This window comes from Halyomorpha halys, unplaced genomic scaffold (assembly GCF_000696795.3).
Source record: "Halyomorpha halys isolate HHAL.00 unplaced genomic scaffold, Hhal_1.1 Scaffold457.1, whole genome shotgun sequence".
Taxonomy (NCBI): domain Eukaryota; kingdom Metazoa; phylum Arthropoda; class Insecta; order Hemiptera; family Pentatomidae; genus Halyomorpha; species Halyomorpha halys.
Window position 1 is genome coordinate 300,374 of NW_027104717.1, and position 12,731 is coordinate 313,104.

Here is a 12,731-nt window from a genome sequence, read left to right on the forward strand (position 1 = left end):
TAGAATAGAAAACTCTAAAATAAATATTACGGTAAAGTGTAACTGTAAGCACCTGAATAATGATCGACTCCACCCGATCTGAACTTGTAGTACAGTTTTATGCCCTTAAGCGAGGGTAAAAAAAAAAAAATCATAAGTTTTGTTTGGGGTACACTATAATACTCTCCAAACAATGTTTTTCAAAAATTAAATAAGAGATAAAAATAAGTGAAATAAAAAACTGTGTGTTCTTCCACTGAGTTGATATGATTGTGATATCATGTTATTTCGTTTGATTATATTCTAAAACATAGTTCATAATTTAGATATTGAATACACGCAATTTTTTGATGGGATAATTTCGTTGAATATAGATTAATATCGTTCACAATGGTGTATTCGAATGAGGATGAAGTAAGGTGAAGAAACATGTAGATGATTAATGGATGAAAAAAAAATAAATATTTTCTAAAATAGACAATAATATGGGAGGGTGTATTGGAAGACTGGAATCTGGTTTTGTGACTTGAGTGGGCTGGGACGTCTGGGAAACGATTTAAAAAAAAAAAAAGATTCCATAATACTCTCAAAAAAAAAACTGCCATCGGAAAAGAGGGTAAATTAATACCAAAATAATTATTATGATTGAAAAACTATTAAAAGTCAAAGTTAGGAATATATTTGGAATTTTGTAAAACCATGGGTGCATGATACCATGGGTACCGGCAACTGCTCGTTAGGTAGCTTCGAAAAAAAGGAAGATACCATTCACTTCTTGGGAACCTGTCACAAGTATAGTGAAAACAGAATAAAGTATTTGGGGCAGCGGACCCTCTCTCCAGAACAATTATTAAGTTTGCTAAAAGGCTCTGATTGGAGAGCTCTTACCAACTTTGTACGGCGGACTACACTGGAAAGAGCTCAGTTGGATAACAAGGGAGGGATCAATGCCATATCACAGTTTGTTACAAGTTGGATATTGTTGTTTCGTTTCTTTTAAATTAAATACCATATTGTTGTTTTAATTACTGACTTGTTAATTTTTTAAAGTATATATATATTTTTTTTTTTAAAAAAGTATTGCTATTTATGTGTTTTAGTTAAAATTGCACAAAGACTTCGATAGACGGACATTTTCCCATTGTCTATGTTTTCTTAATTATTTAAATACATTTAGTTTTTTTTTTGTTTTTTTTTATAAATAAACATATTTCATTCAACCATACCTATTTATGAACTTTATAAAATTTAAAAAAATAATTTTACAATCGATGTTTCGAAGCTATAATCATAATTAAAGATCGCATAATCAAAACTATTGTGATATCTTTTCACTATCGTTTCCTTGCATTTTAAATCCATATCTTATTGATAGTTGAAATTAATTTATAGAGAAACATGCTTTAAATTTTTAATTAGTGTAAAATAATGTTTCAGTATTGAACTGTATGGATTCGGATTTAAAGATAGAAAACAACAATTAATATATTTACAGTAATTTTGAAGACGAGGAAGAGGTCAAGAAGCGCCGATTGTAAGTAATGATATATTTAAAGTTTGAGGAGATCCAGTGAAGAACACACAAATAAGTAAAACCGTATTTATTAGTACCAACTTTTCGACCAGAATTTTATGCCTTCATCAGGGCTATAAACAAAAACAAGGCCAGAATGATTGAATGGAATAACAGAATAACAAGAAATATAAGAAGATAACAGATCATTTTAAATAATTCTTTAATACTGCTTATACATTATCATTGAGCTTCTTATGCTTGTTATTCTGTACTTTCTTTTATTCATTATGTTATCTGGTTTTTGTCCTCAGACCTGCTCTGGCCGATAAGAGGTTCTGGTCGAAACGTTGAGAAAAAAAAAATAAGTTTGTACTTATTTATGTTCTTCGCTGACCACACACCCAACCATCTTCTCGTTTAAAAATATCTACGGTCAATTATCATGATGATAGATATAAAAAATTGATAAGAAAGACGTTGTTTCACAAAAGGGGGTGGGATTTAATGATAGATGAGGAAAGGTGAAAAACAAAAAGATCAAGTACCATTTAAAAATAATTTATTTACAATTTATGCAATTTCCAATTATACAAGTAATATAAAATACTTTAATGGTATTTCTCTATAGTTTATAAATTAAAACATAATATCAGCATAGATTTACACTGTTATAATAATATTGTTTTTAAACAGTTATTATATAGTACATAAAAAAATAATAGTAAAAAATAAATCACGTTGAGTTATCTACATGCCCAGATTCAAATATCCATAAAATATTCGATTATGTAGGAGTAAGCTGCTCTAAAAGAAAAAAATAAATAAATAAAAACAATACATAGGCCAACCAACCTGAATTTATTATTAAAGTTACAGAAGACATGACTGCAAATAAGCCGTATAGCATGATGATACTCAAGCTGCGAAAAGCTATGATTAAAAACACGTAAATTAGAGAAACAAAAAAATGAACAAAAAGGCTACCTAATTCACTGTGAGTCGAAACAATCATCAATACTCGGCCCGAATCGAAGATGAAAAACCACGCGTTTATAGCCTTTATTCATAACACATCCCCTGAAGCTCTGTATAAACTTGATCCCATAAAACGTTACTAATTTATATCTAAATATAATCGAATCTGTTAGACTGAGTTTATTTTTTTTAATTTAAAATTTTTAATTTTATTACTATAGATATATTTTTTATTTTAAATACGTAAAAGTTAGGTTACGAACATGGAACAAAAATAAAGTCATTTAAAATTCATTTTTTTTCGAAGCATTTGTATTTGTCATAGTTCACAATTAGAAAAAACATTTCTCAATATCTTATATAAACATTGATAATATCGTATATCTACTTTGGTTTCATTCAGTTTCATGCAATTTTTTTTTTATCAGCTACCTGGGCCAACCGGTCCGTGTGATAGTCTGTGCTAATCAATGTCGTAGAGTCGAAGGATAAAATGTCGAAATACAAATTTTGAAGAGATTTTTTTTTATCATTATATAGCAATAATGTATTATACCCTACTCTTTGTTTACTATTACATAAACTGGAATACATTGAATGAAAAAAATTACGTCAAAATAAAAAAAAATTATTCAAAATCAATATTAAATAATCAGATTGCACAATGTTGATTTGTGACGCATTCCACACCAAGATGATTTCGTATTACGATTATTGCACCATTGGGAAGTTTTCTATCAAAAATCAATATATGAACTTTTTAGAAAACGTATTAAAAATTATCATGGTACCATCTGATGCAGATAAGCAAAATGTTGATTAGAAACATCAATTTAATGGGTAGAAATTATACAAAGTATGCTTTTGACTGTAGATTTTCAACTTAAAAAAAACATTGATAGAAAATTTCTCAGTTATTTTAAAGATATTTTGATTCGCGTCCAATACTTCTCTATTTTACCAGCGAAACATTTGGTGTTGTATATTATTTACAGAAATAATACTAATATTTTCTTAATTATGATAAAAAAATTATCAACTGAACAATTAATTGTTGTACATAATAATTACAAGAAAAAGAAATGTACATTTGGGTTTATGGTAAAAAAAGATATTAAAAAAAAATAATATTTATTTTATCTCATTAGAATATTTTAAAAAATAGAGTAGGGTATGGCATTCTCAGGAGGGGGGGGGCTAATCTTTTTTTTTGTTAGACATAGGTATATAAAGCTCTTCAAAAAATTATAGATTGACATTAATAAGTCAAATATTTTACATAACGACTCTAGGACAAAATGTTTACGGGTACCTCAACTGTACATTTGTAACCGAATCGTCAAAATCAGGAAAAATCATTCATTTTTTTTTCCAGTTTATTTTATCTTTTTTAAGGAAGAATAATTATTGTCCAGCTTCCACATATTATGATTGATTATTATTATTTTATTTTTTTAATGCTTTGCACATATCATGATTGAAAAGCGTCTCGAAGCAATGTTATAAAGACACAGTAAGAAATATGCGCTTCAGGTTTATATACAAATAAATGTAGTCCGGATATTTTATCGGATCCCAAATAGAGATGCCGAAAAGCTTTAGGTTCCCTCGTTCCAGTAAAGAGGCATAAAATAAGGAGGCATTATAGGATTGTCGAGGAGAGGGAAGCTACGGTGATTTGGAAAACGGTCTGGATAAACGAGGAGAGTTTGGGATAAATGAGAAGGAATTTGTTTGTGTTTGTAGGGTTCGGGTCTGGGGCCATATGTCCATGCTACAGATTGGAGCCCAACTTGTTACGGGCCGAAAAACCTTATTTATATAATTTCCTTTGACTCAACCAACCCCCAATCATCCCTTCCATTGAGGCTCTCCGTCCAATCAGTCTAATACCCCCCCCCCTCCCGGAATGATATATATTTCCAAAGGTTAGGTCCCTCCCCCCTTTTTCGTTTATAAGAGTTTCCCTTCCTTTGTCGATATTGGTCAGCCTCGTGAAAAGCCGAACACTGAGGGACTTATGGTTATTCGTGATCCATTTAAAGAGAGGCAGCGATGCGTTTAATTAATGTAACGGATATTCCCGTCCAAGGGTATATTCAAAAGTACTTAAAAAATTACATTTTACAAAGGGATACCGAAAAAAATATTGTGAAAAAAATAGTTATTTCCTTGTATTTTTTAAAAACAATTTAACAAAATAACAAAAACCTGCACAAGCCCTTAATTGTCAATAAATCTGATCAGTTACTAAATTAATTATTAAAAATATAAAAGCAGTCAAATGTCAGCATACAAATAATTTCAACTTCATAAGAAAAAAATCTACAGACCATTAGCAAATTTTTTTTGTTTTTAAGATTGCGTAGATAATTTTGATTAAAATAAAATGACGTTTATCTTACACGATTTAAATTAATAAAATTTCAAAATGGAACAACAAAAAAATTATTTTCCAAATAAATTTAATTTTTAAAAGTATAATTTCATATAGTAATTCAAATCTTGCAAATGTTATTATTAAATATTTTTTTTCATAATTATAGATGTATTGATGTTGAGTTGTTTTATAACTGTAATAACATAAATAAATTAAAAATTTCAATCATTTAAAAATTAAAAACGCAAGACTAATTATGAATATTATAACTTATTTAAATCATAAAATAATCCTTACTTCCTTAATAAATGAAATAAATATGTAGATTGAGTTCTAAAATTTGACTACAATTTTACTTTAAAAAAAAGCAACACAAATATGTTTAATCATATGAAAATAAAATCATATTAGAAAACACTGTACATTCGTTTTTTTTTCAGCAGGTAGAAATAATGTAAAAACTGTTATACTAATTATATTAAAATTAATTTAATATTGAGAAAAATAAATAATAATCACAGTATAGAAATAAAAGTAAAATGCATATTTTTAGAAACTGTTATTGGATTTATAATCAAAGTAATATGGTCTCAATTACTAATTAATAACAATGAAACTTTATCAACGAGAGAATTGAAAAGACCGAGATTTTAATTTGTTTTTAATTGCTCAATATTGAATATTGAATTACGAAATATTCTGAATATTGAAGTAATAGAAATTAGCAAAAAAATTTATATATATATAATTGTCTACTGTGCCCAAACTCTATTGCTGTAATCCAAATTCTATTTACCGCTCTATAGTAGACTTAATTTAATCTTTATCTGCCAATTTACTCTTTATCTATACCTCGGATGTTAAGAACAATATGCTTATGTTTCACTAATTCAGTAATATTACACATTTTATTTTTACTTTACCTTACTCAGAGCTATAGATGATTATCTCTGATACCGATTAAATAAGTTATATATTTAAAATATTTCAGTAGTAAGTAAATTCTTATTGAGAGAGAAATATCTATTCAAACCTCTACATAACATGAAGGTGTCAAATAGTTGAAAGGTACTGAACTGTATCTTGCTTTACCCAATGGTATAGGTAACAATGACTTAGACTTACAATTCGTCTGTTATATGATTTTAAAATACATCAAGCATATTTTCATTCGAGTGAAAACATCTTTTCAAACCTATCTTCTTAAAGCTAAGGGGATGTTGTGTAGTGTATTTCAGCTCCGTGGTAAAGAAATAAAAAATGAAAAAAAAATCAATATAAAGGAAGTTATTTTGAATCTGCTTGTTCTGAAATTTATATTCGGTAAACGATAAAGGGTCATTATCTGAAGATGGGATGATTTCAAAATAAAAAGTCATGATTTCGAACTCCAAAAATTCGCATCTAATCAGTGGCACAGTACCTTCCCTTTTCATGTGGTGACCGCGTGCAGCTAGCTTCAATTATGTTTTAAAAAAAAAAAATGTTAAAATGAGGTAGTGGTGGGTTTTGATTTAGGAACGGATAATACTTTTTTGAGAGGTTGTGAAAAGTATTTTTTTAAAGAAATTAATTACATTTTAAAACTTGAAACGGTTTAATATTAATGCGAGAGTAGATTTATACACTGCCTGATTACTAAACGTTTTAGAAAAATTAGGGAGTGAAATTTTGAAGATTTTTATTGATTTATTTTTAATGTGATCTGAAAAATAAGGGTCTAGCGATAGTTAAAGCTTTTTTTTCTGTATTGAGGGAGTGCAATCCACTACTGTCACTTTGAACATTTCAGTGAGGGTTTCAAGGAAAAGGAAAAATGTGTGCTCCTAAAGTGTTTATAGTATATTTTATTATACTGACCCTAATAAATTATGAGGCGTATATTTTAATTGAATCCTCGCGTAATAACTGACTAAATCATTTAGTGGTTCGAAACGAGCAATCAATTTTAGACCGAATTTGAATTTTTAAATTGTACTATACAGAGAGATGGTCATCGCTAGAGAGTGAAAAAGCGATATTCTAAAATTGTTTATTTACTTTTAATAAGTTTATTCAGGAGATAAAATATATCCTGTATAGTATAAAAGAAATATTGGAATGGTTCTCACTTTAATTCTACCACTAGCGCTCACGTTAGAGGTTAAAAATAGACCAGGCGTATTATTTACCCATTTTCAGATAATGACCCTAAAATGAGACAATATTATCAATATTCAATTAATTCAATAATTTCTTAATTTTTTTAGTTTGTTGAAATGTAGTACCTAAATTTCCAGTCTAAATTAATGAGATTTTGTGATTTGATGTTTACATTATGAAGGTTGAATAAGGAAAATGATCGTTTAGTTATTAACCATTATTTGAGAGAGCAATGTATTTGTTCGGAGCTTAATAATTATTCTCTTCTTTGTTATTATAATTTATTTAAAATGTAAGTTTTCAAAGAAAAAAGTGTGTTAGTCTTGGGACTGGCCAACAGAAGTGAAATAAATGAAATTTTATTAATGATGCTCTTGTGTTTCCTCTCATAGGCTACACCAGAAAATATTACTTTCACATTAGTAATAATAATATAATAGAACAGCCATTTCCTAAGTCAATTCTAGGATGAAAATTTTTTATACTGGAGAGTATGTGATAAAGAAGAGCTTCACGCACTCGGAACAGCATTGCACGAATTGTTAAGCTTCTCTTATTTCCTACTCTCCTATGAAAATATAAACGATTTTCTTGGTAGAATTTACCAGTTTTGCCCTCTCCCCCCACCACTTCAATTTCATCTCGCGTCATGAAGTCATTTTACTTCCAATTCAATTACTTTTTTGAATTATACAACGGCGGTAAAGAAGTTTTACTCAAAACATTGTACTGAATCATAGGATTTCGAATATTATAAGTAGCTTTAAAACGATTTATAAAAAAATTAAAATATTTCTTTTATAATGATTGATAAAAAATTGAATAATTGAATTTAAAGGAACTTTTCAGGAAAATGCCCCAATAATCAAGGTAAAACCACCCAAAAGAAGGTAAGAAGCTAAGAAAAAAAAATGAATATGTAGAAGCCGTTAACAGCAACTATCAGCCATTTTAACTGCAAACCAAATTATTGCAAATTTTAGTATAACAGTATGTCTCATAGCAATACTAACAGTGGTTTTAAAATATTTCTACAATTGCTAACAGATTTGTCATAAATATAATTATTTCCATAAAAGGTCTAAATATGAACAATATACAAGTAAGTGGTTATTAGGTGTTTCCGGGGTGATAGCAGCATTTAAATAATTTAAGATATTACATTCTCAATTACTAACAGCTTAGTTCCGATAAAAGTGATACGATTTTTATTAGGGATTTAAAAAATAAAATATAATTCGTCTTAAATTATATATCTCAACAATATTCCAAATCGAACTACAGCATAATTTTTTTGTAAACTTTAATGATTATTACACTTTTCTGTAACACCAATTTTACTTTTCAATGACACAGATAATTTACACGAAAGACGGTTCAACGGAGTCTTCAACATCTTCACTGAAAGCTCATCTTCGTTTCTACCGTCCGAGACAGCGGGTGCAAATCGCTGACCAGATGCTTCTGGACAAATATATTCTTCCACAATGAAGAAGAGTGGTCACAATCGGCAGATCACAGTATTGTCTGGAGGCGCTGTACTGGACAGTGGGACCTGGCCCACCATCCTTCTAGTCAGAGGGAAGGCCGGACCGAGTGGAGCTTCCTCAGGTTGGCCATCGTGGTCGAGTCCGTCGGGTCGAGGCGGAGGGCCTCCCGGTAGGCAGCGGCCGCTTCGGAAGCCTTCCCGTTCAGGTGGAGCATCGCCCCCAGGTTGCTGTGACTACTGGCGTCCTGGAAAGAAGAAGCAAGAGAGTGAACAACTTTTATAATTGTAGAAAGATAAGAAAATACAATGTAAATTATGAAACAAATTTTCCTTTGGAAAAAATTATGTGATAAATTATATGAATAATGCTACATTTTATTACAGATTTATACAGGGAAATAATTATAACGTTCTAGAACTTCATTGAAATAAATAAGTATCCTCTTTTACTGAAGGTTCTTGACTACAGTTATTAATAAATAGAAGGGAGTCCATCAGAATTCATTAAAAAAAACAAATAGGATTAAAAAAAACTTGAATAAGAGGAAGAACGGAAGTAATGAGTCACTGGAAAGAGCTACTGTTAGGTTTCCCCGAATCACTCACCAATCATTAAAAAAATACAAATTAAAAAAAAAAAACCTCTTAAGATCAGTTTAAGTGCGGATCAACCATCCCTAAAAGGTGCAAAAACTCATCACATTGAAAGTAACTACATTAGGATGGAAATCATTGATCGATAGAAAATTTCTTGTTTTTAATTATACTATGTGTTTAATATTAACGTTGCTCAGTAAATCATTAAAAATATGTTTTCATAACATAGGCTTTATAAGAAAAAAAATTCTTTGAAACATTATCGACTATTGGCGTAGAATAGTCCCCACTATTCAATGGTGCATACTAGTGCAATCAAATCATGAAATTCGGAATATCTTTAAGTCCTACTGATTGGTTAGTGATGTATCGGAGGAATTATAATTTCTGCTACATAAGGTAGGTGTACTAGGTCAGGAGTGTGTTTATTGGAAGATTTCTCCATCGACGAATTCATACTAATTCTCTGGAGAAGTTTTGTCTAATGGATAACAGACTTACACTACATGCCAAAAGGAATTTATAAAATTACCAAATAAAGAACATTAACAAAAATAATGAAATTAGTAGTGGTTAGTTTCTTTGTTGAAATTTATACATTTACATTTATTTGCTTAAGCTAGTTTTAGACAGTGGATCTTTCTATTATTTTTTTTTTTCAGCGATGACCTTAAGGTTTAACAGTTGCTGTCGTCAGGTCAATACTTAAAAATAAGACATCAAATAAGATACTAATTAATAGATAATGGTGTATAGTAGCGTATACTTTAGAGAAAATAGTCAGCATTCAGTCATGATTTATAAAGAAAATCAAATAACAATAAAACATTAATGAATTCTGACGGTTTCCTATATAAATTAAATTGAACTAAAAACATAGGCAGTAATACAGACCAGTCAATAAAGGAATGAAATCGAAATACAAAAATTGTGTTCCTAACAACTAATAGGAGTACTAAAGGGTAGCACCTTTTCGTACAGCTCAGGGTGTGCAGTGCTCAATCAGTGCGTGTAGCGTCTGTCAGAATGAAGGAGTTCCGTCTCTATTTATTTACTAAATTACAAATAAATATTTTTTGTTTCTCCTAACTACTATGAAGTTATTTTATTTTCATTTTAGCTCTCACTGTTATCATTCACGAAGAATGAACTATATGTTTTAATAAATAGGGGGAGGGGTACTCCCTGTCTACCAAATGGCGGACCAACCCTACAGAACTGTTCATTTAGCATTACTCGTTTTTTAACTATAATTGACATGTATTCTATAGTTCAAATTGTGTTTTTTTTTTCAATATAGTGAAAGCAGAAAATAAATTAATTCATCGATTTCCGATTTTAATTTTTTTTTTTTAAATATATAACGAGGTAATCATATATAAAATAAAATATTACATTGTGATCACTAAAAACATTTCATATAATACACAAATGTATTATTATAATAAGGTAGGTTTTTAGATCTGTTAAAAGTTTTGAAAACTCTTGATAGATATATTTTTGACTCAATTATTTCTCTAAAATCAATTAAGGCCTTTGTTATATTCAGACAGCATCGGTACGCAAAGAAATAAATAAATCGTGGTTTAATTTTGAGGAGAACTAAATTTGACAGGAGGTTTAATTGAGCTTTCAAAATGAATAAGGAGCATTGTTATGCTATAATTGGAGGTGGGAGTGGAACTCATCAATATGCCGCGCTGTACAAGGAGTCACCAATATTCATGGACTATCTCCGGCTTCTTAATTAACATTTATTGCCTCTATCAGCTCCCTGCCCCCCTGGGGCTATTGTAAATTTAGAGCGAGTAGACTTTTGGTTTAGTTATTCTCTAATTTGGAAAAAGGCTTTAGGAAGCTTTGAAACAGAACCAGCAAAGCCATGTCAGAACACTAACAAGAAAAAGGCTACTTTGAAGGATTAATAATAGAAAGCACGAAATAAGGCTGGTGGACTTTAATGCCATGTTGCCGCACTTTGCCCAACATAGTGAAGGCAGGATCTGTTTAGCTTTTAATCCGCTAGTAGTTGGCAACGTCGACGGTCTCTTGTTGGCTAGTTCATATCCCTTTTACTAGATAAAATTAATATTAATCTTAGAGGAAATAGTTTAATGGAGTATGTAAGAAGCAATCACTGGCTGCCTTCTGTTTTAGTTAAGACCACAATGGTGGACGCTCCTTATAAATTTAACTTAAAGCTGAGCTTCAAGGGTTTGGTCATCCCCCAATTTTTAGCATCATATTTGCTTTCAAGGATGGTAGCGTAAGCCACTCTCCTGGAATTAATAATGTAAATAACATGCACACTATATTATATAATATAAGGATAAAAATAACTTTCACTTCATTGCGATGAACTTTGAAAAATTTATTAGAGGATTCCAAATCTTTCGTCAGTTAGCAATGTCAGTTCACAAATTTGTATTATTTTGTGCTTGCTATAATAAAATTAAAAAATGTTTCAAGCAATGACCATAAAATATAATTATGACCTGTTAAATAAAATAAAATAAAAATAATCATTATTTTTTCCATATTTCTCCTAAATCTATTGAGGAAGTTAATATTTAATGTGTTTTTTTTTTACTTTTTTTTTTTTTTAAATAAACCACTTTCTGTATTACACTAGATATTATTTATATCAAAATTTAAATTATGATTTGTATTTATGTCATAATAACGAAAATATTTATTGAAAAATTTAGCAAGTTAATTTAATTTTATATTCATACCTTACTTTTTAGAACAGTAAATATATTTTTGTATTCTTAGAGTACAAATTGAAATGCACGTATTTGTCGAGTTTTAACGGATTTTCATTATAAATGCACAAAATTATTGGAAATGACATTTACTAAAACTTCCATTCACTTCATATGTGCGATTAAATGAGCATAATTTTAAATTACATTAATACGCAAAATCTCTATTAACTTGTCGTATAAAGATGTGAACCTTTTTATATTTGGGGTTTAGTAACGAGTGTTACTACATTGAGGTAGCCCCCCCCCCCGATGATGCAAACATGTCCCAAAATTTTTACTACTTACTAATACGATCATAACAAACTTATCACATATGTATTAAAATAAAGGTTATACATTAATAAATAAATATAAAATTTTGAATAGATCAAGTATTCTTATAAACAAACTACGACTTGCAAGTGTATGTCCCTGCATTGCATAGATCCTTGCTGTACAATAAACCTTTAAAGGAGTTATTTCTATTCTTAACTTAAATCGAGCAATTGTAGGCAGCGCTAGAGAAGATTAATAGTTTTGCTGTTATCCCCTGGATTAAGTGAAACCTATTTCTCACAAAAGCGGCCATGAGTAGTTTTATGCACTCTATTCAAACCAGAAGCAGTTTGTTCCAAGAAGAGTTACAACGCCTCAGAGGCTTAAGTCTTCTTTTGTTCAAGCAGTATATTTGCAATTGTCTCCTGACTGGACGAAGACAATTTATTTTTTTGTGTTTTACTTGATTTTTCTCATTCTAGGTAATTTTCTTATATAATTAAGAGCGTAACTTAGGTAAGAACTATTTCCTCATTTAAATACGGTTAATTAATTATACATGAGTAGTTTCTCTTCAATCGATTTGCTAGTTTTATATTCAATGTTCGAAACACAAAGCTGGGAACTTGT

General features: G+C 29.7%; 1 protein-coding gene across 1 annotated transcript in view; it reads right to left on the reverse strand.

Moving 5' to 3' along the window:
• Nucleotides 1-6,325: 6,325 nt before the first annotated feature.
• Nucleotides 6,326-12,731, reverse strand: part of LOC106682995 (protein O-mannosyl-transferase TMTC2) — a gene marked incomplete at its 5' end in the record, with an annotated part of 58,337 nt that continues 51,931 nt past the window's right edge. Inside the window, 1 exon segment of the mRNA XM_067053614.1 lies at nucleotides 6,326-8,726. Within this exon segment, the coding sequence (XP_066909715.1) occupies nucleotides 8,568-8,726 (159 nt within the window).